We start from the raw sequence: 27853 nt of genomic DNA on the forward strand, positions 1-27853 counted from the left end.
ACAAATCAGTCCCTCTCTAATCCAACCAATCCTCTTTCTTTTAGGGATAATTATCCAAAAAGTCATAAACCCGTTGTATGGCAGCCAATTGAGTCCTAAACTTTGCAATTGTGTCAATTGAGTCATAAAATTTTTTAGCAATTTTTCAATTCATTCGTAAACCTTTTGACAATTTGCCAATTTAGTCCTCAACCTTTTGATAAATTGCTAATATAGTCTTAAACCTATTATACGGCAGACAATTCAGTTCTTAAACCTTTCAATTGTGCTAATTGAGTCATAAACCTTTTAACCATCATCCCCTCTCTGTTAACTCCATGAACCTCTCTTCTAAATTCTTCAGAGAAGTTGGGGAACTTTGGAGGGTTTTCACTCACGGAGATACTTAGAAAAGGTTTTGAAACAGCAACTTCCACATATTTCAAAATCAAGAGATACCATGTTCATCAAGGAATATATCCCCGTGATGGAATCGTTCTCGTTTTCAGATGCTGGACCAAACTTTTCTGTCATAAACATGTAAATGGCATGGAGGCCTCTCTTGCTTGGTAGAATTTGAATCCTAGAGACAAACATTTGTTATTACTCTGGAGAAAAAGCGTTAGATTGTCCCAATTTTTTTTGGATTCAGTTTCTCAAATTCTTCACCGTGCCAACTCAGGAGCCGGCTTTGTCTCGATAAAGTTAGTATAGCCGAGATTCAAACGGATGCAAAAACCTCCGGAGCGCTCCACTGGAAAAATATCAATATCTTTTAACATAGTTAAAAGTTAAGTACTTGAATAAATGACGGCAGATTCATTTGAGACAGTTCATCTGGATTATAAATCCCAATACCATACAGAGAAATCTCGAGTGACAATCAGTAGAAAAATGAGCACGTATCGAGAAATCTCTCATTGCAACCCCAACTCAAGTCCAGTAGCCATATGATCCAGACGTCTAATGCAAGAAGAGATTTGCCAATGCAGATGTAGAGTTTTACAGACAATGGTTTCCAACACATGAAGGACAAACCAAAAAATAGGACAAGAAGGCCCTTGTTCCTCAAATCTGATCAAATCCTACCAGTGTGATATGAAGCCAGTCAGTTCCTTCCTTTGCATGTGAGTCCCCTCTCTCTCTCTCTGATGTGGTGAGAACATGAACATCCAACCAAAGCACAAAATATCTTTTTGTCCTACGATCATGAAAGGCTTTCTCGAGTACTAAAAGGCCTGGTCGTGGGCATAAAGCCATGTGTGGAAGCACATCACGCGGGGGGTTGTTGTTGTTTCAATGTTCATGGCTAACTCTTCTTTCTTTCCCCCTATTATTCTTGATTTACAAATACAATCATAAGTTGTAAAATAACAGGAAAAAAGAAGGTGGCGAAACTGTTAATATGTGTAGTGAATGTCAGATTAAAGAGTCTCTCTCCAATAATAGGAATTGCAGAAAATGTTGATCAAGCTGTGGCTTCACATGGCCCCCATCCACTCCATTGCACAACCAAAAAATTAATTCACATATTTAATTGTGGCTGCACTAACCCACATGTGCGCATGTGAATCTCAATCCTTTGCTTAAAAAAACAAGAAAAGGAACATCCTTTGTCACCCACTTTCTTAGAACTAACATTGGAGAAGATGGATGTTGGTGGGTAGGCATCACTTTCTCCATTTCTTTCCCCTCTTTCTTTATTGTGCATTTACTTAGCTAATTTTTCAGCAAAATGAAGAGAAACTGGAAGCTTACTTTCCTGTTTTCTGCTGCCTTCTACTTCAAGAACAAACCTGAGATTAGATTTCTCAGTAATCCTATCCCTCTAGGTGCCTTTAGCTGCCAGTTTATGTTGAACTAGCATTGCCTAAGTCAGTGCCCCACCCTAGCTAATAAACACTATACTTACTAAATGCACACTAAATTAATCAATCTTAAAAAAAAAAAGGATGTGTTTGTTAGAGTTTCCCCCCTTTTAACCTTACTAAATAGGCCAATAAGCATGCAGCCTTGGTAAAGAGATTGGGAGGTGATGACGTTAATATCTTAGGTGTAGGGTTCGACTCCCACGCTTTGTAAAGAGACAAAGCAAAAGTCAAAAAGAGAAAAGTTACATATAGGATAGACAAAAATATATATATATATATATATATATATGTCATATTAAATCAAATAAAAATACCATCTTTACATATCGGTGACGGGTGAGAAATGCCATGCACTTTTTCATTTTTTCCCCCAACAAAAGCATACAAAACCTTGCTATTTAATGTCTCATTTTCTAGATTCTCCTTCATAATGTGTAATCACATAGGTTACTAGACGGCGCTCCTCTAAAACCAATTAATTAGCATTTTAAAAGGAGGCTCGATTACAGTCAGAGTGCATGAAAAGACAACAGTGGAAATTATAAAAGTGGGTTTTTCTCCTGTTGTGGGTTTTGCCAGTGTCACATGGATAGATTCCCATCTTTTGCCAGACAGCTATAGAATGATAATCAAACAAAAGTCTCCCTTTTTTTCATTTCTATTTATTTTTTGAAGCTGATTTAAACAGTACTTAAAAGGTTGTGGCTCTGATCTGCGCCAATTAAAATAATCTCAGCACAACATGGGGATTTCAATCAGTGACTGAGAGTCTTCTTGTTTTCGGTGGAATTATTGACATTTGAAGATAAGGCTCCATTTTCTTTTAATTTAATATATAAAAAAAAGTTATGAAAATCAAAGCCCCTCCAATTATTTTAATGGGAATGTTAGATCTGTGTCTAATGATTCCTAAATGAAATCCTTGTCATACTTAGAAGTTACCCTTTGACAGGTGAGAGAAGTTCTTGAAACATTAAAAAAACAACAGTAAACCTTTAATCATTTGGTCACGCAGCTCTGCTTGGATGTTGGAATTCCTTGTTTGCACAAATGTCTACGGTGTCTGAAAGGAGCATAAGAACAATCTTCTGTTGAATGTTGCAGTCTTTGAAGTAGCTATTTCTTTGCTTGACAATGACACCAGTTAGAAAATGTTATTTTTCATTTTATCTGTTTTTTGCCAGAATAGAAAATGGTATTACTTGCTTGAGAATGACACCTAGACACTAGCAGTTTTTGTTAGGGTTGCTACACCCTGCTCGACCCGTTCTAGACTTCATATGAATGATCTGCTTTTGATTGGATCAAAGAGATAAATTTTAATTTTGTGTGAGAGACTTACTAACAAAATACTATTACCATCTAACGACGACGAGATGACCTAGGGGGCATGGATACTCGCCTCTACGTCCGTGTCAGATGCATATAGTGACTTGTGACTCGTGTCGGACACATGCTCCGCCTAGCGATTGACACGTGATCAACAGATGTGAGAGATGTCCGACATGATCATCGCTTCGAAATAATGAATGATACTAACAAATAGTGGATTAATGTTTTTAGTGTAAATTCATTCTAGGCTCTTTTCTTATTATTTATTTATTTATTTGTGAGTTTGAATTAAATTAATTTGATTGAAATAATCATAAAAATGATAATTTATCATGTGTATATGAAAATATATATTTCATATACAACATGTCGAAATTTCCTATTTTTCTAGTCAACGTGTCATGTCATATCATGTCGCTATTGCGTGTCGGTGCTACTTAGGAGACAACAACAACAACAAAAAGGCGCTAACATAATTAGGGTAAGTACAGTATAAGTACCATAACTTTTATATGACGATCACTTGAGTGCCACAACTTTTTTTTTCGATCACTGAGTACCACAACTTTTAAATATTGACCACTTAAGTGCCATCGGCGATTTGGGTCATCAGAAAATCCTACGTGGCATTAAAATAATGTAAATCCAACCTACGTGGATCGCCGGAAAGCTGAATCAGCAAATAAAAATGGAAACGACGTCGCATGCTTCAGATTGAACGAGACAAATCAATTGCTTCAACAATTGGGGCAAAATCACTTGAACCCTAACCCTACCGAGGTCTTTCAACAAATGGGGGAAAATCAAATTCTTGCAAAAGGAATCTAAAGAACCCTAATCCTATTGAGCCGAACTCAACAAAATCAAAATTTTCAAATTGCCCAAAATCAAATCGTCAAAGTCGCGATGGGAAGTAGAAGTAGGGCAAGTGGCTCTCGAGTGTACGAGCAAAGCCAAGATGCAGCTCTACACTTTTTCTATTGTGGGCTGCGAAGTCCAACAAGAAAGGCTTGGACAAGAGATAATCCTTGGAGAAGGTTCCATGGATGCACCAATTATAGTGCAGACTTCAATTGTGGATATTTTAGGTCCCTAATCTCTGTTTTGCTGATCTATCAAATTTTTCGATGTCTTTAGCGTTAACATGTTTTGGATTAAGGGTTTATTTGCTCGATTTTAAGGGGATATCTTACTGTGCTTTACCCTACTAATGCAACAAGCATAAACAAAATTGTGTACTAACTTTCTTGTAGGTGGGTTGACTTGAAATTCTCAAACCGAGCAACGGAGGTTATCTTGGAGCTACTTCAAAAACAAGATGAAGGTCGACCTGTATTGACAAATGAGTTAGACGATGGGGACTCAATGGAAGCAGAGATAAAGGGTCTGCAATATTTGCTAAACCATTGGAAGAAAGAATTTTCAAAGATGAAAAATCAAAGAGATATTTATCGAATGATTGTTATGATGTTATTGTTGGTGGGCTTGTTCTGACTTATGGACATATGTAACCCTACTAAAGATAAGGTTTTTTTTTAGTCTACCGTAGTTGAGGAACAATGATATGATGATATAGTACATGAACGTGATATTGTTCTTATGCCAAGAATTGTTGTTACAATTCTGTGAGTTTTGAAGATGCCAACACAAGAATGCAATGGTGCAAATGCAATGCCAAAATGAAGTGCAGCAAGATCGGAAGCATCATCCTCAGTTTTTTTGTAAAGGTGTTCGTGATGGAATGAGCTCCAACAAGCCATCGAATGATCGTTTGAGTGCCATAGATTTAGTTAAATCGACCACTTAAGTTACTGAACTTTCACAAAGTGGCAAAGACACGACAGCTTCAGCACTCGGTCCCCACTACCCCATCACATTTAGTAAGCAACAATCGTTGTCGGTCAGTGGACACAAAACAACATAAGGTACAACTCAGAAAATGAAACTCACCATTATACTATGCCAGTGAGACCCTAATTTTTCCCTCCAACAGATCGCCTTTCTTGCCTTTTCTTTCGCTATCACTTCACACAAACAAAAAATCACTTACCTTTGCTTGTGTCGACCCCGGTTCGTCACACGACAAACACTTCATCTCGCCTTCGAAACTCCGACATGAATCACAAGAATAGAGTAGGGCCTTCGATCGATTTGCTTGAGACACTAAAGATTGATGAAGATCGGAGCCCCAATTTGATTTTGCGAGCGTCGAATCTATCGGATAGAAATCGATTTGCGAGAGGGAAGGTTTGGAGCCCCAATTTTGGTCGACCCAATTTTGACCATTCTCTCTCTCGATCTCAAAGGCAAGTTAAAGACATGATAGAGCAGCGTCGTTTTCTCTTTAAGGACACACTAGAGAAGAATTTCCACGATGGACTTGTAATTCTTTTTTTAATTTCCACATCACAATAAAACATTAAGTAAAAAGTCCACGTAGGATGTTTTGCCGGAGATGGCACTCAAGTGATCCCTTTTGCTCCGATTTGGTACCCAGGTGATCGAAAAAGAAGTTGTGGCACTCAAGTGATCACCATATAAAAGTTATGGCACTTGTATTATACTTACCCTAACGGAATTCTTTCGAAAACCCAAGAACAAACCAAAGTCACCAATATTGTTTATTGTTTTTTGTTTTTTTTTTCATAATTGTTGTTTATTGATTGAAGTCCACTTTTAGTCCTCTCAAATATTTTCTTTTTTTTTTATCTTATTATTTAGTCCCTCTAATTTTTATTTAGAAATTTTCAAATGTTTGAAGTGCCCTTATTTTTTTAAATAAAACTCTGAAGCGGGCCTTATTTAAAATAAGGGTCCGAAATGGCCATTTCAGTCTTAAAAAAGGGCCTAACCTCGCTGGTCGAAAGGACACTTTCATCCTTTTACTTTTTAAATTTTTTATTTTTTATTTATATTTTTTCCTCTTCTCTCTACCGGTAGCTTGAGTCCGACTCTCACCCGCCTAGTCAAGGGGCCTCGGCAGATGTGGCGAGGGCAAGGCTAGCCTAATGAGGATGAGGGTTGCGACCCTTGCCCGGGCGGGCGAGAGCCGTCCTCACGTAGGCTGGCGAGGGCGGGGCCCTCACCTAGGCTAGGCGGGCAAGGACAACCCTTGCCCTCGCCAGCCCAGGCGAGGACGACCGTTGATGGGTGGCTATGGCTAGGGTGGGAAGGAGAAAAAGAACAAAGAAAAGAAAGGTAAAAAATTAAGAAAATTATATACTTAGAACTATTTTTTACTAAAACACCACTTCTCCAAAGGTCGGAATAATCACATGCTTATCGGCCGGTCAAAAGTCCTTATTTGACACTATTTAGCTACATCCGGTTCTTATTTAAAACAAAATTCACTCAATACCTTTATTTGAGAAAACAATAACGCATCAAGCTCTCTTTCAAAAATTTCCCTTTCTATTTCGTACAATGAAGTTCACTAAAAGCGGAATTAAGTAGTTTTCCATATCTATTCAATCACTTCGTCCATATTTAGTGAACATATATTGAATTTCGTTTCAGTAGAAAAAACATGGTAAGATCATTCATCTGATTTTATTAGTAGGACAAGCACTAGCACTTCCTTCTGATATTTTATATGGCTCTTGTCTATTCAACTTGGGAAAATAACCACAGCATGGGCAGAACAGAGCATTTCATTATTGCCATTTCAATGAGTTGACTAATTACCATGGCAGAGGAAGCAGAAGAAGAAGAATAATAAGAAGGTGGTGTTGGTTGAAAAGGACAGAGCATTCAGTGGTAAGAAAGAACACATTCTCCACCCATGTTTAATGGTCGGGGAAGCTTCAAATGAGTCCAAAAAATCTTCCTCGGTCCATTATTTGCACATGAACAGCCTGTTTGCTGCACAACCCGAGACCTCACGAGCTCTCTGTGTGTGTGTGCATTAAAACTAATCAGTCGCCATTATCGTCTCCTCACATTCTTGATCCCGACATACCATCATCATATGCTTTAAGCAACGTCTTCTTCCCTTCCGAACTAAGCTTCAAACACACTCTGCTGATCACTCCCAGTCCTCTCGCCTCCACTTCTCAGTCCTCCTTCACTAGCTTCTTCACCAAAAACATCCAACCGTTATGGTAGAATCTGATTAAGCAGTGGGAGTTTTGAGAAAGTGCAGTTAGCAGCAAAAAAAAAAAAAAAGGGAACAAAAATGCAGATAAAGGGTCGGTTCTTTCAGCCGCTCCTCTTCTGCTGCTGCTGCATTCTCTTCTCTTGTTCAGGTTCTGCCTCCACTGACGAAGCAGCCGCCCTGTTATCGATAAAAGCCAGCCTCACCGATCCGTCGAACAGTCTTCGAGATTGGGAATTGCCCAACAATTCGGCTGGCAACAGTGCAGTTTACTACTGTAACTGGACTGGTGTCCACTGCAACTGGAATGGAGCCGTGGAAGGACTTGATCTGTCACGGATGAATCTGAGCGGGAACATCTCGGACAACATACAGAGACTTCAGAGTCTTTCCCTCCTCAACGTTTCTTGCAATAGCTTCTCTCTGTTCCCGGAGTCTGTGACGAATCTTTCATCACTGAAGATCATTGATATCAGCCAGAATTTCTTCATCACTAGCTTTCCGGCTGGTTTCGGAAGAATAGCTGGATTGACAATGGTCAATGCCTCGAGCAACAACTTCTCGGGATTGATTCCCGAGGATCTGGGCAATGCGAGCACATTGCAAAGCTTAGATCTCAGGGGGAACTTCTTTCAAGGGTCGATACCGAAGTCGTTCAAGAACCTGCAGAAGCTGAAGTTTCTTGGCCTTTCGGGGAACAATCTCACTGGCCAGATTCCAGGAGAGCTCGGCCAACTCACTTCTCTAGAGAGCATAATTCTTGGGTACAACGAATTCACCGGTGGAATCCCGGAAGAGTTCGGCAATCTCACGAATTTAAAATATCTCGATTTGGCAGTCGGGAATCTTGGCGGTCAGGTTCGTGCCGCGTTGGGGCAGCTTAAGCAGCTAGAAACTATGTTCTTGTACAACAACAATTTCGAAGGTAGTATCCCGCCGGAGATTGGAAGCATTGCATCATTGCAATTGCTTGATCTCTCGGACAACCTGTTATCGGGAGAAGTTCCAGCTGAAATTGCTCTACTGAAGAACTTAGAGCTCTTGAACCTCATGTGCAACAACTTGTCTGGGCCAGTGCCCCCGGGGATAGGTGGGTTGACACAATTGAAGGTTCTTGAGCTCTGGAACAATTCTCTGTCTGGTCCATTGCCGAGTGATCTTGGCAAGAACTCGCCCTTGCAGTGGCTGGACATCTCGTCCAACTCTTTCTCAGGCAAGATGCCAGAAAACTTGTGCAGCAGAGGGAATCTCACCAAACTCATCCTCTTCAACAATGCCCTGTCGGGTCCGATCCCAGTTAGCCTTTCGAGTTGCGCCTCCCTTGTTCGGGTTCGAATGCAGAACAATCTTCTTTCAGGGACAATTCCAGGAGGATTAGGAAAGCTAGAGAAGCTTCAAAGGTTGGAGCTGGCAAATAACAGTCTTACAGGTCAAGTACCTAACGACATCGCCTCTTCGACATCGCTTTCTTTCATTGATCTCTCCTGGAACAATTTCCATTCTTACTTACCCTCTACAATTCTCTCCCTCCCCAATCTCCAAAGCTTCATGGCCTCGCACAACTATTTCGAGGGAGAAATCCCAGACCAGTTCCAAGATTGCCCTTCACTTTCGGAGCTGGATCTCTCTTCAAACCAGTTATCTGGCACCATCCCTTCAAGCATCGCTTCCTGTGAAAGGTTGGTCAAGTTGAACCTGAGGAACAACCGATTAACTGGAGAGATCCCGACCGCCATCGCAATGATGCCCACTTTGGCAGTTTTAGATCTATCAAACAACTCTTTGACCGGCAGAATACCCAAGAATTTCGGGATGTCACCCGCCTTGGAAGTGTTGAATGTTTCCTACAACCAGTTAGAAGGTCCTGTTCCGGCAAATGGCTTGTTAAGGACCATAAATCCTGAAGATCTTGTGGGAAATGCCGGTCTATGTGGTGGGGTCCTCCCTCCTTGCTCAGGAAGTTTGGCATTGACTTCGAATCGAAGGAGCTCACACAAAAAGCACATCATTGCTGGATGGATCGTCGGTATCTCAACAGCTATGGCGATTGTCATAGCTCTTTTTGGCGCGAGAACTCTCTATAGAAGGTGGTACCTGTCAAAAGGAAGTTGCTTTGAGGAAAAGCTTGAGGCGGAGAGCGGAGAGTGGCCATGGCGACTATTGGCATTCCAAAGGCTCGGGTTCATGAGTACTGACATCCTAGCCAGCCTTAAGGAGTCAAACATCATCGGGGCCGGAGCCACTGGAACAGTTTACAAGGCCGAGATACCGAGGTCTAACATTGTTGTGGCAGTTAAAAAGCTCTGGAGATCGGGAACAGATATCGAAGAAGCAACTGACGATGATCTTGTTGGGGAAGTGAAACTCCTTGGGAGATTGAGGCACCGGAACATAGTACGTTTGCTCGGGTTTCTTCACAACAAGACCGATATGATGATCTTGTATGAGTTCATGCAAAATGGAAATCTTGGAGAAGCATTGCACGGGAAACAAGCAGCGAATCTACTCGTGGATTGGGTCTCAAGGTACAATATAGCGCTTGGTGTTGCCCAAGGGCTTGCTTATCTTCACCATGATTGCCGTCCGCCTATCATTCATCGAGATGTCAAGGCAACCAATATTTTGCTCGATGCGAACCTAGAAGCCAGAATTGCAGATTTCGGGTTGGCAAGAATGATGCTCCGGAAGAATGAAACAGTATCGGTAGTGGCAGGGTCCTATGGATACATTGCGCCTGGTGAGTTGATTATTAACCCCTTAATCTTCGATCGAATTGATCAAGTGTCCCGGTTAAAAATCATATTCCCCAACAAAAAAGCTACTAATCAATGCTAAAAGGTGATGAAAATATCACATATGCTCTTGACATTTCCTCTAGCTAACAATGCTGCAATTTTGTTTTTATTCCCTGACAGAGTACGGCTACACCATGAAGGTTGACGAAAAGATAGACATATACAGCTTCGGTGTCGTGCTGTTGGAGCTCATCACGGGCAAAACACCCCTAGATCCCGAGTTCGGAGAATGCGTTGACATTGTCGAGTGGATATGGAGGAAAATCAGGGACAACAGAGCTCTGGAAGAGGCTCTAGACCCCAATGTAGGAAACTGCAAGCATGTTCAGGAAGAGATGCTTCTGGTCCTCAGAATAGCGCTCCTCTGTACAGCAAAGCTACCGAGAGATAGGCCCTCCATGAGGGATGTCATAACAATGCTCGGAGAGGCAAAGCCTCGGAGGAAAAGCGGTAGCAATGGCGCCGCAATGTATGAAGCTGGCAAAGACAAGCCGGTTTTCAGCACGTCACCTGTAAATGGCCTTCTCTAGGGACTGAGTTCTGAGTATTTGAGTTCCTTTTGGCTAATAGTTTCTTCAATTTTTCTCTGTATGTAGAATTTCTTAATTGAATGCTTGTAGCTACTGGTTCCGATATCTGTAGAAGTCCCTGGTAGTACCTTTTCTGCAAATAAAACTTCATTTGCAGTATATGTCCATGTCCGGAATCATTGCAACAGTATATTTTTAGAGCATCAACTTTTGTTCTTATTTTGTTTTCTTGGTGAGATTCACCCAAAAAGCAAAGGCTATCAAGATGCTCGTATCAGTTTAAGAGGTTCTGATTGGTAATAGCATTGTAAAAAGAACACATTCTTAATTTCTGAGGAAAAACATTGCATGACATATAAAACATGTAGGCCAAGCTCATCTGGACCACTGATCTACATCATATAATTAATGTTAGAAACTTCTGCTAAAAATCCAGGTACATGTGAATCAGTTTTCAACCCGAAAACTAGACTACTGGCCTTTCACATGCCAAATCTCATGTCATTCATAATTCCAATTTGATGTGAATAATCACATCGCTACATTGTTAGTAATTCAAGTGGGCTCGATAAAAAAGACTCCTCATATGAAATCTCATTTCTTCGCGGAGGATATGAAGAATCAATAACAAAGAATAGTGTCCATCTATCTCTCTCAAACCGGAAGGAGAACCAACAAGAAGTTGCGAGAAGGATATGCATAGAGTACATATATCGGACATTCCATAGTTTGATTTAGCTGTACGGCGGACAACAGCAGTGACAAAAGTTGGGAAAGGGTCATGTCACATCACCAAAAATAGAAAAGGGACACCAAGTGGAGCAGCCATGATTTTCAAAATGCTCCATTTATCCAGTCTCTCATTTCCTCAACCGTATGGCTATGGGCAAGCTATACACACGTTCACTCAAAAGTTCGCAACCACGCTCTACAGGGACCTGGATAGCTTCAGAGCACCCAGCTTTAGGTTAGCACTCATTCTCAACAATGTTTTCAATATCATGATCATACAAAACCATGTACATGATCAAGTCTCGGAAAACTGACTATATAATTCAGTACTACCAAGTCCATTAGCCTCAGAAGTCCTCATAATTCGAAGCCTCTTCACAGAATTCAGGAACATCCTGATATAAAAGTAAAATTCCAGAATCAGATGGAAAGTATGGCATGCATAAAGAGAACTTAACAGAGAGCATATACTAGACATTAATTTGTCGAGCATTTTTCCCTTGTTCCTGAATACTTCTGTCACAACATTGCCCAGTCAGTGCTCTTATAATATCATGCACCAACCACTTTTGTCCACACAACCCCAAATATCATAGAAGAAAAGCCATAAAGGTATTAAAATAATGGTTCTCATCTTCTCTTAATCTATGAGGTGATGTGGAAAACAGAAGCTAATCCTGAGGTTGATTTGTCACTACTTTTGCTAGAACTTTGTCGGATTAATCAACATTTATGCACCATGAATCCCTTTCTAGATGGAGAAAGGAAGGAAGCAGCTGATATCGGCATCAAATTGGTTACGAAAACAACCGACAGCATCAGAACTACTGGTAAAAGTCTAAGTTTTGCATAACTGCAGGATAGCAAGTAAATTCCAGGCAAGTACCGTACGAACACTGGAGCCAGGAAAGTATCTATAGGTTATAAAACTCTCTTTCTTTTCTTGTATGTATGTGGCACCAATCAATCCTCAATAATGCTTTGCCAAAGTACTAATAATCCAAACCAACTAGTCGTTTCTCAATTGTGCTTTGCGAAAGTACTCATAATGATGTGATAGGGGTAACGACTTAAAGACTACATTTACAGAATTAGCTCCAACAAACCACTTATTGGGAAGGCCACAACTTTCATGGTCAAAGAACTGTTCTTGACACAAATCTTAACATGCTAAGAGTTGCAATTTGCCGCAAAAGAGTATAGAAATGCAAGTTGTGCTTATCAATCATCCACTTATTTTACCCTAGATTAATTTGGGCACTCGATCTAATATGAAGAATCTGAGTAAGATGATAAATAATTCCTGACTACTTCTCTTTCCTAGGATTTAACCCGTTGACTCATATGAAGGCTTAAGCCCCTTGCAAAAGAAACAAAAATTACACGCACCAACATATGCCAGGTTAGTATGAAAATAAAGGTGCAAAAAAGAACGTAGGCATAGTGCCAACAAAATAAGATCAAAGTATCTGCACAAGAAAAAAAAAGAGAGCAAAATCCAGAATTCTCTATGTTCAATCAACTTAATTTGTTCATAAAGCACTTCTGGCAATGTTTCCAACGTGGCATGGTCCCAGCAAGAGAGATTGAATATTTCCACTTGGGCTTCAAAGCTTAAAAATGTAAAATGCCACATGCTTAAATAAATTGGTGCAGGACTTGTATACAGTAACACACAATAAAACAATCACAATGAAAGTACCACCGTGGTACATACCTCCAAGGAACATCTCCAATAAGCATCCAATCTCCATCTTTGTCCTCATAAGTAAGAACATATCCAGATGAACCATCCAGCAATTTTGAGGCTCTTGTTGCTCCTGCTGATCCGTGATGCGTCAACCTATTTGATCCTATAATCCAAAGAGACCACATTCACACAGGTTGCACACGATATATTTTATAAGTCCATGTAGTTCTGATCGAGGATCTTCAAAGGGTCTATAACCCCAAACTCCAATTGAATTCATTATATTGGCTGTTGTTGAGGCCCAATCATGGCACAATGGATCACACGGAAAGTATTGATACTTCAAAATAATTTAAATAGGAAGACCATAAAATGATAGCCACTAACAATTGAAGATCACCAAGCTACAGAAGAAAAACTCACGAGTTGCATTGACTTTTGTAGTGGGATGATCAAACATATCCTCCAATGTCTCTGCTAATCTCTCATAGCATTGATGTGCATTCAGATCTACCTTCCTTCCAATTGCAACTCCGTCCATAGTGACCTTTACAAAGAGAGAGGTTTTCGGGCACAATACCTTCATGGAGTTACCGCTTTCATCATGTCTGACATTATTGATCTTCTCCAATGCAGCAAGCTTGCTATCATTTTTCTCAATTATGGGGTCGAATTCTCCAGTTGAAGTAGATTTTGCAGTGTTAACCAAGATGTTCATTCTGTGAGATTTTATAGGAGGCCATCCCACTACCTGACTGCTCAGCAATTGTGTAACAGCAGGAAACATACATACATTAGTGATAGAACTGTGCACAATATCAAACTCCAACAAAACGGTCAACTAAATATGCAAGAATATTCTCTCTAGTGTAAATGAAAAATGCAAAGATCATCCATTCATCTAACTCTCAACATTCATACATGGCCAAGAAGGAGAACCTATGTGGCGATTTTATGGACTCTGCCCTATTGGCAAGGGCGAAAATGTTTTCAGGGAAAACAAGTAGAACAAAGGGGTAAGGAAGCTTGCGTGAACCACTCAAACACACTAGTTCAAGTGCTGGATCAGATCACCACTTTAAATATGTCGAAAGAACATTTCATGGTCTGCGATAGTCATCAGCTATCGCAACTAAAATGCAGCGATGAAAACATGACGAAGACCAAAATAATGATAAGATGTCCCTGTAGTTATTTAGGCCAGTAATATATCACCATTTTCCCTGGTCAAGAATTTGATTCTCACAAATGAATGAGCTACTTCCTATTGCATTTCTTAGTTTCAATTTTGCGAACTGAAGCAACGAAAGAAAATTAATTGACGAGCTAGATCGAGATGTGCCTCGATGGGATTGGAGCCTCTCTACTGTCTCTGCCGCGTGGCAGTGAATGAGAACATGTTAGTCCTCTACTTGGCAACTCTGTGGCAAAGTCAAACGAAACAAAAACAAAACAAAATAAAATAATATAAAATAAACATAGACCCTAGTACCAAATCCCTCATAAATAAGCTTATATTTCACTCTCAGAATTAGTAGAAGGGAAGGTATGCTGATTTCTATGTGCAGAGTATTGGTTAACAAACTCAACGCTGGTGGTTCTAGCCTTCCTTCGTCGTTTCCTTTCCGAATTTCACATAAAAAATACAGAAGAAGAAAAGGAAGGATAAGAGTGGAAATGTGTTTTCATCTCTCGTTTCCCTTGCAGCTTAAGTACCGAAAAATAGTTCCTTTTTTTTTTCCCTTTCCTTGAACATCCCCTGGTCCAAACGCAATTTTCTACAAACTTCAGCGGAAAATATTATACTAAAATTATCGGATTAATCTTTCCATAACATCAATTTCCGTTTTCTGTTATCTACTTAATTATATCTAAAGTTGCAGAAGGAAGTGAACAAAAATTATAAAACCATTTGATCTGGCCTTTCCAGCAACCGAAGCTATAACTGTTATAGACAAGGCATAAGCAGCTGCGATCTCTCATTTTGAGGGTATGTCTGGGGTGCTAAAGAAATATTTCCACTTGGATGATCTTCCAACTTCTTTAAACCAAGCACAGAGACATGGGTGATAAGTAACAAAGACTCGCTAACCCCAACAAAAACTTTTTTTCTTCTCCTCACGAGGAGCCTATGAAAATCAGAGAAAGAAAACCAATTCCCTATGACACCTGGTGTCCTTTCACGACATCATGACAGTTGCCTGTCCCACAACAATCAGGTGCGAAGTGAGGTCCCTTCGCTAGAACTCGAATAGATGAACTCGCTACCTGAACGCAGCATAATCCTGATTTGTGACCAACTAGCCTTGAGTCCCAGTTCCTTCATGGCTCATATGACAGAAAATAGGCAGGGTTGCCACAAGGAAAACGAAAAAGAAATGTGAAATCACAACGCATAAGATCATCTCATCAAAGATCATATGTAACATGCCAAAACCAAAACCAAAACACACAACCATCAGCTCGATGAAACGCACTACAAGTGGAAAAGATCGGCAAGTATACTGCAAAAATCCATACAAACCAAATCCAAATTCCAAAGCTCCAGGCACAACATGCCGAGGGTTCGCACAGATTGTCCAATACACGCGTCGAAAGTAGCACGGAAGTACCTGGAAGCAGTAGGAGCAGCCACGGAATCCGCACCCCTCTTGGTCCCGGCCCCACCCTCGGCTCGACTGAGCGTAGACGAAGAAGACGACGACGATGACGCCGACAGCGGTGGCGGTGGCGGCGGCGGCGAGGAGGAAGCGCGGACGAAAGAAGGCAAGTCCTTGGCCGTCAAGATGACGGGGCCGGCTCGCGGGGACTTGAAGAGGCGGGAATCGCCGACCCCGAGGGTCAGCCCGAGGGCCAGCTCGTCCGGGGTCGAAGAATCCTCAGACGAGGAAGCGAGGTAGTCGTCCTTTGACGCGGTCAACTCCGCCGACGACCCCGTCTCCCCTGCGCTCTCTCCCTGCATTTTTTTCCTCCGTTCGAAGCGGCGAAGGAGGGGGGAAGAGAGAGAGATAGAAACGACAGAGATGTCGAGAAGAAGGTGTTTAGAGAGAGAAGGATAGAGAGCGAGAGAGACCAAGAGAGAGAAGTGGATTCGAAGGCAAGTTATGAGTGACGAGGAGGAGGAGGAGGAAGAAGAAGAAGCAACGAAGCAGCTGACAGACAGGAGAGAAACCACGGGCGATGAAAACGAATTTGGAGAATTCTTCCTTCTTCGCTATGTCTAATTTAAAAAAAAAAAGGGATTTTCTATAATATAGAATAAGAAAGCGATTATATTTCAAATATATTTGTTTCTTCAGTTATTTTGGTCACGTATTAAATCTTTCATATAAAAAGCATTAAGAGAAATTATTCGGCGAATATATTTTTTTCGAGTGAAGAGATTATTTATAAGAGTCTTGAAAAGGAGAAAAAGATTTCATTATATGGAAATTAATATCGAGAGAGAGGAGATCGCTAACCCTGCTCCCACCTAAGCAAAGTTGCCAAAAAGTTGGAGCTCTAATATTTGTTCATGCCACTAAATTGGTATAAAATGCTTACTAAGATTCTCATTAATGGGTCAGAGTTTCGCATCCCACGAGTTTGATAATAAAAAAAAAAGAGCTTACTCTAAGTTCGATGAAGTCATGTTGTAGAATATACTCGTTTAGGAAGACTTATTCGTTAGGTCAAGCTATCATTTTGATGCACGGCAAAATCGATAGCGAGTAACGTGACATTTGCTTTCATGTTACGTGTACAGTCTTATCGCAATTCCGTTTGGTTTGTTTATGATCGAATACATCGATCGGCCGTTGAAATTGTTCGGACGGACAAGTAACGCGAACTTATAAAACTTGTCCGGCTGTTTTTATGAGTAACATTTAAATTAAGTAAGAAAAAAAATAAAAGAACATATGTGGGGAGATTTAAATTAAAGGTGAAAAAAAAAGCGAAGGTTAAATTGATTTGGGAAAGAGAAAGTTAGGTAGAGAGAGAGGGTTGGGAGGAGAGATTGATGGGTGATGTTGGAGGGGAGTGGGGCCTCCTTGTCTCCCCAATGCGCCTCCAATCGATTGGAGGTTTGGCCCTCTTCATAATATTATTTTATTAAAGGGTATTCTCTGAACTTTACAAATTAAATACTTATTTAACTATTTTAACAATAAAAAAAATGTATTCTAATTCCGAGAATAAGAATACTTGCTACATGTTTCTCAACGATCTCAAGCATCCATTCGTGCAACGTTTTAATATAAATATTGGAAAGTTTTCGGATTAAATTAATCGAAAACAATGTCGAAAGGAAAAGTAAAAGCCACCCATAACTATAATTCGATGTGATTCGGCTCGTTTGTTGAGATCGAATCCCACTTATTCTCGAAGGAGGGCGAGCACCTCGACGCCGCTGAATTCAGCATCGCGTTTCTGATTCGGGTATTTTCTTGGACGGGCGATGGGTATGGAATTCTAACGTATTGGAAATCAAAACTTCGATGAAATTAGGATGGAATTAGTTTTTTTGATTTTTCGATCTAGCTTTGATCCTTTTGCGATGTTTTTATTTTGGTAAATGGAAATAATGGTCTATGATTGAAAAAAAAAAGAAAATGGAAAAGACAAATGATGAAACCTTGGAGGAGCTCCCATTTGTAATCATATGTCGTGATGAAGTGGGAGCATCTAGAAGATGCCAAAAATAGGGACGGATTGGGAAGTTGGGACCAGCAGGCAACCAGCATTTGAACGTGATTCCACCTACAACCCGACAAGGCGGGGCCTCCCATTTCTCGCGATTCGACACGTCAAAGATGACAATCGATGATTTTACCGATTCCATCTTAACCATTAGATCGTGTGAATTTTATTAAAAAAAAAACTAATTATGATCATAGTTATTGCCATATTGTCCGTATATGATCTATAATTTATGCAATAACTTTTCGTCGGTGTCGTTTTTTCACATGAATAAAGTTTTTTTTTTATCGGAACTAGTGCTGCTGTATAAAAACTTGCTGGTCACATGAGCATCACTTGATCATGAAACAAAAGGTACATTATTAATTGACGAATGTACAATTGTTAAGACCACATTTATTTCATGAAAAACTCGAGATTTGAAAGACATTTTTAAAAAAAATGAGAGCTTGTATATTACTTACAAAATTGAATGAATGAAAAATACTTCCATCACCTACGAAAATAGTTAAATCATAAATTGTTGTTTATAATGAAAATATTTTCTGTTGACAAATTTTTTTAAGCAGCGTAATCAATTATTTTTCAAAAAATGTTTTCCAAATCCTGAATCTTCCGTGAAACAAAAACACCCTAAGTATAGAAACTGATCACATGCACTGCTATCTTGACCTAGCTCGGTTCTTCCGTGCACCCTGTCTACATGTGAAACAGAAAGTTCCGAATTCGGTTGCTGTTAGGAAAGACATAAAGGTCTTTCTCATATGGAAAGGAAAAAAAAACACTATTTATAAGTGACGAAGGGAACACTCGTTAATAAGATCCTAATAAGATCCTCGTTAATTACAATGGCTAACATAAGTAACTTTGAGTGCAAAATACAGATCTCATGTTTCACCTACCTTTGAGTCTCTTTACATTCTGTCTCTTTTGTTCATTTTTTTGTCGTTTTAACTTATAAATGTGTGTAAAGTTCCATCAATGATCCGCTCTGGACAGCACCATCCAGATGATGCAAAGAATTCTGAAACTCCATAACTCACTTTGATAATCTATAACAACTCCATCTGTATGCAACCACGTGATATCAACAGTTCTCCAAGCTAGTTTACACTGAAAATGGTGCTTGGCCTCCAGGATGCTTACTACCCAAACAGCATCAGTTGAAAAGAAATTGCATATACGGGTTTGCAGATTCGAACCTCTTAGCTTCTTTCGTCGCCGACCCAGTTGTTCTTTTCTGTCTTCGCCAGAAAGCTTGACTGGAAGCTTGTCAAATATCTACACCGCCCAGCATCCCAACGTAACCGGCAAAGATTTGATTGTCTTGTCTAGCTTGGTTCTTGAATCGTAGGTGACGGTCAGACCCCATTTAATCACATTTTGCAACCAGGAAGGCTCACCGACGACGCCATCTCCTAGATATTCGGCAGCAACCATCTCATAGCTGGTGCTTGAGTCCACTTTAAAATCACTCCGAGCTGCATTGTTCCTTATCCCGATGCCAAGCTTTTCGATCCCTGAATGTAGGTTCCGGGGACGAGGGTAGCTAGCGTGCCCACTTTTCGATGAGTAAACTGCCCCTCTGTTTCCATCTATGAATTCCAAATCACATGCATCCACCCACTGGCCACCGCTGTGCTGGGAGAAGTAGATGCTCCACAGCTCTCCGGTGAAGTTGCTTATCCGGAGAGTAAAATGTTCCCAGTCACCTACATGCTGTCCAATGCTCAGAGGAATACTCATGCCAACTTTGAGAGTGGCTGGCCCATTAAAGGGGCAAAAGACCCACGTCACAATGTCCGTAAATGTACCGCCCAAAGCTGGCTTCACATGAACATAAAGTTTAGCCGAATCCAGGTTCCCATTCTTGATGCTATCTTTCCACCCATCACTAGGCAAATCAATCCAATACCCCCCATCGTTCTTCCCACCGCCAGGTAAGTTTGAACCACTTATGTCTATGGGCTCCCCTACAGGATCTCCTTTACTGTATAGTTGCGATCCATTTTCGAAGAACCATGAAACAGAAGACGGCAAGAACACCTTATCTGGGTGAAAGAACACAGTTGGCCCATAGTGATTAATGAGTGCGCGGACCTGATCAAGGTTTTGGCATTGCATTCAGCGCAGGGTTGCAGCTCTTTAGACATGAAATACATTGTTCACCACCAGAAATCCAGAAGCTACTGCAGAAAAAAGTCCTAAGTGAGACACCTCTCCCCAGCATTCCTCTATGAGTTGGTCTAGTGCTACATACAGTAAATGGTAGTTGTGGATATTTTGAAATTAAGCTGAGAATCACACGATGATTTTCGCATGTATCAGTCAAGTCAGACCAAACAACTCTGACTTCCTCCAATGCAGGCTTAGCTGGCTGGTTAGTGACCAAAAGTCCCATAGGCTTGTACCCCTCAGGTGCCTGAGGTAGCCAGAAAAAACCACCTTTGGCCCCATCTTCACTGCTGTCATCTGAACTCCAAACAAGCGTGTAGTCGACTGGCTCCTCCAGAGCCAGTGATTTACCAGATGTCCATTGATCAGGAGATTCTATACCAGAAGAAATAACTTCCCTTGCCACTAGTACAAAACCTCGCAAAGGTCAATCATTTGATTGGCAATAGTGCCCCAGACAAAAAAATCCATCAGGTGTTGCCGCAGGCCTATAGAAACTGAACCTTTTCTCTCATCCCTTGACAGATTCCAACCCCAGACATATTCAAACCTGTGGACTTTACAGACTTCAATTTCCCCAAGATTTATCCTTCCACTGGCAAATCCTTGACCTGGGATCATAAGCAAAACATGGAGAGAAGAAACGGAAATAAGTAAAGGTTGAGCTCTTTTGTCAATAAGCTAGAATGTCATAAGACGTGCGATAACAATGCAACAATATTCTGCAGTAATTGATATGCAGAGAGCGACGCACCACCTTTAGCATCATCCGAGAACCAACTTCTCGAGCACGACAAGAACATCAAAATAGCTAAACCAGAAACTAGCGGCCTTCTTCATACTGCATGGCAATAACTAACCAGCAAACAAGCAAGCAAATTAATAAAAAGGATTTGGGAAAGGACATACATTTAGGTTCTTGGAAATTAAATCATGTGTGGAATATAGCAATGGGCAGGGAAAGCGAAGAATCTGCAGATTCTAGCTATACACACAAGCATGTTGGCATTGACATTTGACAGGCAGTCTCGCGATGGTCTTACATTGAACCAGGAACTCTTGACATTTGCTTGCTCTTGTTTCAGTAAAACGCTTTACTCGTTGACCCAAAAAAGCCATCAAACTCCATAATCTAGAAGTTCAAGGAAGTTTTTCACATTATGGAATGGACAACATGTCCAAAATAATTCTGCAGTGACTCCACATTTCGCCTCCAACGATGCAATGTTGCATTTTAGCAGTGACACCATTAACTCACTCAAGGTTTGGTTCCTAAGAATACTTAACATTTGAGTTTTAATGCTAAATGGCGCCAATACGTCCTAGTTTCCCTTGTTTCATGCGCAATTCAATTCATTCATGACTTCTTCAGTGTTCTCTAGGCCTGTCGGGAGCTGCTCATTATCTGGGCCTCTCGCCCAAGGATCACATCCGGCTTCCCCGTCGGACCTTTTACATTAGCGAATAGCAATCAGCAAAAATGACCGCCCACCCACCAAATCCAGCAAAAAGCTAAGAGGCCACCGGAGCTTCGCCCATGACCGGACCAAGGGAAAAAAGAAAAAGAGAAAGAACCAACAATGCAACCACGTACGAGCAAAAGACGGAACGGAGAACGAGGCGATCATTCGTTCATCTCCATCCACATCACGAGACAAAAAAACGCGTCGGAGTTTCAACATCCAACCAAACAGAGCAAAAAGACTTGCGACCAACCCGGCGGCCATTGGGGGATCGGAACGGGCACAGAGAAGGGCTCGGGCTGAGGATGGGGACGACCGGCGATCCCATTCCAAGACAAGCACTTGCATCCGAACATCCCTCCCTCTCTTTCGCGCAGCGCATCGGATCAAGAACGGGTCTCTCTGCCTCGATCTCCGCCGGAGAAAAGTAGGAGAGAAGAAGGAGAAGAGAAGATGGGCTTAAAGGGTAACGCGCGCCATCGTAGTCGGCGAGGCTGTGCAGCATTCTTGGCAGGGGCCTCTCGTTGTTGTTGCAGCAGCACCATCGTCTTTCGTCGACATGGTAGAGAAAAGTGGGGTCGGGTTTGACCATGGAAAAAATGGTTAAGAGAGGAAAATGCCGGAAGGATTCGATTCCCTCGCATGATTACTGTTATACCACTGTGAATTTTCAGCTCCGCTGTTGGTCCAGTGATGCCAAATAATGAGCAGCGCTGTTTTGAAAATATACAGATACCGGTAAGTAACGGTGAAACTGATTCTCATTTCGCAAAAAATGAAATGATTCCGAAAATATTTTTTTATATTTTTCTAAAAGCGATCATTCATATCACTTAAAAAAATCAATCAATAAAAAACATTTTTATTATCAACAACAATTTATATCAAAATATTTTTTGTGAACGATGAAAAATAAATTTTATTTATTCATTTTAATAAGCGATGTAAGATATTATTATTGTTCGGGAAAAGTCTTTCAAATCATTCATTTTTTGCAAAACAAACATAGTTCAACTCTAAATTAATTTTCATCTTACAAATAGTCTAGAAATCAACCACGATCTAATTTCTACCTTACGAAAATTCCCAAACTAGTACTCCTAGCCCGAATCTACCTTCCGTTAAAATTTATGCATGTCAACTATCTTGCACTTAGGTGCCACTTGCTTTTTTTTTTTTTTGGTCAATACCACTTGCGTTGATGCATATGCATTTTAAGTAGATATTGGACAAGATGCTAACTACCTAGGAAAATTATCAAAAAAGTCCTAAACTTTTCACACTTTTGCCAATTCATTCACACACTTTTTAAGTTTGCCAATTCAGTCCTAAAATTTTTCACTTTATGTCGATTCAATCCTATTTGTCGATGTGAACGCCGACGGCAATTTTTTTTTAATTTTTGGCTTTGTCGACTTTAAGGCCGGCGACTCCCGCAAGATTAGGACCAAGGCGACCCTTGCCCGATGGGCAAGGACCAAAAGGCGTAGCAAGCACCTGAGCGAGAGCCTAATGAATCGGATATGGAGAGCTATGATTACAATGGTATGGCAAAGCTGTGTTTTTTATTTTCTATGTACCGTTCGGAAAATCCTTTTGGATTGTTTAATGATCTTATTCTAGCATCATTTGTTAGTTCTGTCCAATCTTTCATGAGAAAAAAGCCAATGTAGTATTTCGGTGCACCCGCATAGGACTTCCTGTGTAGTGTTTTTAAAGTTTTCACTCATCTTTCTATGTCTCAAGAGCCAGCAATGATTATATATATGACTACTATACAGTAAACAATAACATAGACATGTGGAAGGATGATTCTTTAAGCAAATTTCCGCTGTAAGTATTGCATGTGACGATTTGTATTAGCAACTACCCGTCTTATCATTATACATTTTCTCACTTTTGGATTGAAAGTAAAGAATCTTGATTCAAAGTGCAAGTGGATGAGGATGATTTTTATGATGAGCCCGATGAATCGGATATGGAGAGCTATGATTCCAATGGTATGACAGACCTATGTTTTTTATTTTCTATGTACCGTTTAGAAAACTCTTTTGGATTGTTTAATAATCTTATTCTTGGCATCCTTTAGCCGAGAATAATCCTTTAAATGACTATCCCGAGGAGGAATCTGAAGAGGAAATCAAGAGTGAAGATTCTGATGGTCAATAGCTCTCAGGAATAGGATTTTGTACTGCGTTGTTCATCAGTTATGGATGCTTCATTTAAAGATGTGATAGGGTTTAACGACTATGTTCATGATCACGAGGAGGGTGAGGGTGTCGCGGCCCTCGCCCGCCCTCCCCATGGCCAGATCCGGGCCGGCACGGGTCACCATGGCCGGACCTGGCCACGGCAAGGGCAAGGGTCGCAACCCCTTGCCTTCGGCTACGAGGGGTTCGCGGCCCTTGCCCAGGGACCCACGGGGGTCGGCCCCCTCGTTGTAGTGACCATCTCCGCACCCTCACCCTCCTCGTGATCGTGATCAAGAACGTAGTCGTCAAACCCCATCACATCTTTAAATGAAGCATCCATAACTGACAAACAACGCAGATCAAAATCCTCAAATTCTAGAGAGCTATTGACCATCAGAATCATAGCTCTCCATATCTGATTCATCGGCTAAAATTCATCGGGCTCATCATAAAAATCATCCTCATCCACTTGCACTTTGTATCAAGATTCTTTACTTTCAGTCCAAAAGTGAGAAAATGTATAACGATAAGACGGACAATTGCTAATACAAATCGTCACATGCAATACTTACATCGGAAATTTGCTTAAAGAATCCTCCTTCCACATGTCTACGTTATTGTTTACTGCATAGTCATATATAATCATTGTTGGCTCTTGAGACATAGAAAGATGAGTGAAAACTTTAAAAACACTGCACAGGAAGTCCTATGCGGGTGCACTAAAATACTACACTGGCTTTTTTCTCATGAAAGATTGGACAAAACTAACAAATGATGCTAGAAAGCAAGAACACTAATAAGCACAACTATTTATGAAGTATAACCTTGTTTTGACTTGTAGGCCTTCAAATCGGATTCAATCTCAGCTGCAGCACTTGGAATGACTTCTCTCGACATAGGTAGATAACTAGATAACATCCTCTGATCGTCCAACGATAAATCTCTGCATCAAAATGATAAGAGTCTCCAACGTTGTTGAAGGCTTGTTGTATTCGAGCAAGAGCTTACTCTTCCTTTTGGACCGTACTGGTTTTTTCTTCGCCATCAACACGAACATCATCATAAAACTGATACATGTCATGAAGAGCTTTGCTGTTCGTGCTCCCTTCGCTTCCTTTTCGTGTACTCCATATTTGCTCAAAGTGAGCATTTTTGGCAATTGTCTACAACCAATTAAACTAGAATAGTAAATCACACAAGCCTCGTGCTCTTGATGTAGGACTCCTTTACATGATGTCAGCTGCCAAATCACCAGTACTGAATTTCCGATAAGGCCAAAAAATAAATTGCATAAAGCTCCATTTTTAGATATTATTTAAAAGGAAATTTCATGGAAAGGTTAAACTTCAGCTCCTTATTAGAACTTTTATTGTGAAAATGTCTTTGACAACTAACCACAAATAACTTAGCAGACAGATTAAATGGGCCTTAGTAGGAAGCCCTTCAATTTTGCACCTACAGATAAGGCAATGGGGGAGATCAAATAGAAATAAATTATCCAATTCTAAAGTGCATCTGTCGTCCATAAAAATAGTTCTAAACCAAATATAGAGCCAAGCAGAATAGCCTAAAATTTACAAACCTTACACATGATATTTCGATGGACTCTGCACAAAGTTAATTGCACTACTGCTCCGTAAACCACAAATTCCAAGGAAATATATGATCGTCAGACAGAATACAATTGCATACAGCTCAATGTTCAGTCATGAATATCAATATTTTTCTCAAAGTACAAAACCACACAGAGATGGAAAGGGACAAACAGAATACCAAGTGACCACCCTTACTGCAGCTTAGGCAGGCCCAAATAAAGCATACTGAAGTTCCAGTAATTATGTATATACCTCTTTCTCATCAAAGTAATAGCAGGAAACACTGCGTAATATTAAGTACGTCTGTTTCATCTCCTTATCTCTGTGAATTCACTTAGTAACTTAATTCAAGTGAAGCACCATAATTTCTACAGCCCCTCAAGTATGAGAGGAAGCACCCAATGCACCGTCTTTCAAATGAAAATGATAACCTAAATGTACTTGGAGTATTATATATTGCAGACAAAAATTATCGTTCATGTATTAATCTGTGCATGATAAATCTCTTGATGACTTGCAGAAAAGTGAACATTTGTCTCTTTTTTTTTGCCCCCTCAGTGAAAGCATCCTTGAATTCGAAACAGAGCAGAAAAGCCAGTGGATTTCAAATCCTAGACTGTAGAGAAAATCAATCCAATGGTATCAGCTATGCAAAATACCTCTTTTGCCTCTCTCGCTTTAGACAGCAACTCCTCTTGTATCTGCAGCCAAAAAATACATGAGTGTGAAATATATGGTGAGATCATGCCTTGAGATGGTAATCTTTGAAAATCCTGCTTCAACTCAGCCTCTCCTCCTACCTAATAAATTTCTACCCAATAACTTCTAATAGATATCAAAAACTTCCTCTCCAAGTATTTTTCCTGCCCAGGAAGAGAGAGAGAGAGAGAGAGGGGTATCTTACGTTGTCCTTTTTAAATGCACGTCTTCTTTCCTCCATTACTGTATTAGATCCAGACACTTCAGCAGATCTAGGCTGTTCAACAAAATAACCTCGACAATTCACTTAGGATGGAAGAAAGTGAATTAAAAACATGTCAGTAAAATGAACGTGATGAAAGTCCTCAAAGCATTTCCACATTGCATATGCTCGAATATGAGGGTTCTGACCAGAAATGATTGCAATAAATCAAGGTCAGCTCATGTTTGCGCTTTCAACATGTTTCACTAACACCCTTTTAATCTTCAACTCATTCTCTGCAAATACAAATTTCGACAACGCAACATGTTAGGGCAACAAAGAAGAACTAAAGAATTGAAAAAGAAAGCATTATAACAAATTCAAAAACACAAAACCGCAGCAACGTTGGGGGCAAATAAACCGACAGAACAAGTGTTTGTTTCGTTTAAAGTTACAAAAGTCAATGAAACACATTTATCAAGCATTCTGTCCAAAACTCCACCAGTTAGAAGCTAGATTTTCGAATTAGGAGCATTGTTGATCATGGCAGCCCAGTCCCCATACTAACACAGAGATATCCACATAAACATTTGATCCAACCAGATGACACACCCGCCACTATAGATTCTCAAGTAGTAGAGCACCCATTGCATGGATTTCCATCCCAAGAATGGAGCAACCATCGAGAAAAGGTCTCTTCAGCGGCCTCTCGTTGATTTCCTAATGCCCTCAGAAGATAAAACAAGTACTTGCTTCCTAATGCCCTCGGAAGATAAAACAAGTACCTTTTACAGAAGCGTCTGAGATAGACAATTTCTTAAAATCGAGAAAAGGTCTCTTCAGCGGCCTCTCGTTGATTTCCAACCCTGCCAAACCCATTTCAGCCGCGTCAACATATCGCAAAAGAGAAGTGAGAAACAAGAGACCGGTCGTTAAACAAAGTTCTTTTTTTTTTTTTTTTTTTTGCAGGGAACCAGCCATCAAAGGAAGCCGAGAAAGTCTCGGACAGAGAGCGGAACTCACAGAAAGCGTCGACAGGAGAGTGGGAGGCCTTGCGCTCGACCCGAACGATCAATGGCCTCCCATCGTCGTCATCGGACTTGGGACGGCTCAAAGAGCTCTCTCCAATGGCTTCCATCGCCAACTTTCCGAGTAAGAAATCAAGGGTTTAGGGTTTAGTGCGCTCGCCGATAGCAATTCGATCATTCAAATTCACCGGCAAAGACGTTCGCTCGTCTCTTATAGCACTCGGATGTCAACTTTTCGTATGGCGGAACAATTGCCTTATAAAACTTGAGTAAAATTTCAAATAAGGGCTTAGGAGTGAATTTTGTTTTAAATAAGCGCCTTTATTATTTCAAAAAATAGCTATATAACGACGTTTTTGCCATTTCTCCTTTTTTAAAATTTTTTCTTCTCTTTTTTTCCCTTTCTTTTTTTACTTTTGGCCCTTTTTTTTACCCCTAGCTTCCTCGCTTGGGCCTCGCCCGGGCAAGGCAAGGCCGCCCTCCCTCCATTGTCTTCTTCTTTACGTTCTTGCATTCCACTTCTGTTGTTCCATTTTGTATTCGTCTTAAGAGGGTGTTCGTCCATTTTGTATTCGTCACCGCCCTCTACCTCGACGCTGGCGGCCTTTCTGTCGCGACCTAAAAGTTAATTTAGGTTAATGGATTATTAGGTTAATTAGATGAATTAACTAACCTAATACAGACTCTCCCAAGCCCTACCAATTCGCAACTTAGGTTTGATTTTTAATTTAGGAGCCGCCACTAATCTTTTTTGGTAGGTAGATTAGATACCTAAATAAAGTACGGGAGAATACTTT

At 40.6% G+C, this 27853-nt stretch overlaps 3 protein-coding genes and 1 pseudogene across 4 annotated transcripts; 1 reads left to right on the forward strand and 3 right to left on the reverse strand.

The window, feature by feature from the left end:
• Nucleotides 1-7002: 7002 nt before the first annotated feature.
• Nucleotides 7003-10761, forward strand: LOC115752472 (MDIS1-interacting receptor like kinase 1). Its single transcript, XM_030690674.2, has 2 exons — nt 7003-10012; nt 10191-10761. The coding sequence occupies exons 1-2, from the start codon at nt 7357-7359 to the stop codon at nt 10598-10600; spliced, it is 3066 nt and encodes a 1021-aa protein (XP_030546534.2). The 5' UTR covers nt 7003-7356; the 3' UTR covers nt 10601-10761.
• Nucleotides 10762-11421: 660 nt separating this feature from the next.
• Nucleotides 11422-16131, reverse strand: LOC115752471 (auxin-responsive protein IAA11). Of its 2 annotated transcripts, XM_030690673.2 has the most exons (5): nt 16109-16131; nt 15635-16076; nt 13446-13777; nt 13050-13185; nt 11422-11727 (listed from the first exon to the last, which is right to left on the reverse strand). In XM_030690673.2, the coding sequence occupies exons 2-5, from the start codon at nt 15982-15984 to the stop codon at nt 11628-11630; spliced, it is 918 nt and encodes a 305-aa protein (XP_030546533.1). In that variant the 5' UTR covers nt 15985-16076; nt 16109-16131; the 3' UTR covers nt 11422-11627. The 2 variants fall into 2 exon arrangements, with proteins under 2 accessions (XP_030546533.1, XP_048139129.1); XM_048283172.1 differs by lacking the exon at nt 16109-16131 and having other exon boundaries at nt 15635-16095.
• A 4226-nt stretch (nt 16132-20357) lies between these two features.
• On the reverse strand, nt 20358-21939 carry LOC115752470. The gene is made up of 2 exons (XM_048283188.1): nt 21594-21939; nt 20358-20488 (listed from the first exon to the last, which is right to left on the reverse strand). The coding sequence occupies exons 1-2, from the start codon at nt 21930-21932 to the stop codon at nt 20462-20464; spliced, it is 366 nt and encodes a 121-aa protein (XP_048139145.1). The 5' UTR covers nt 21933-21939; the 3' UTR covers nt 20358-20461.
• A 1786-nt stretch (nt 21940-23725) lies between these two features.
• LOC115752476 lies at nt 23726-27317 on the reverse strand (annotated as a pseudogene).
• Between the last annotated feature and the right edge of the window lie 536 nt (nt 27318-27853).

Source organism: Rhodamnia argentea, chromosome 7 (assembly GCF_020921035.1).
Source record: "Rhodamnia argentea isolate NSW1041297 chromosome 7, ASM2092103v1, whole genome shotgun sequence".
Classification (NCBI taxonomy): Eukaryota; Viridiplantae; Streptophyta; class Magnoliopsida; order Myrtales; family Myrtaceae; genus Rhodamnia; species Rhodamnia argentea.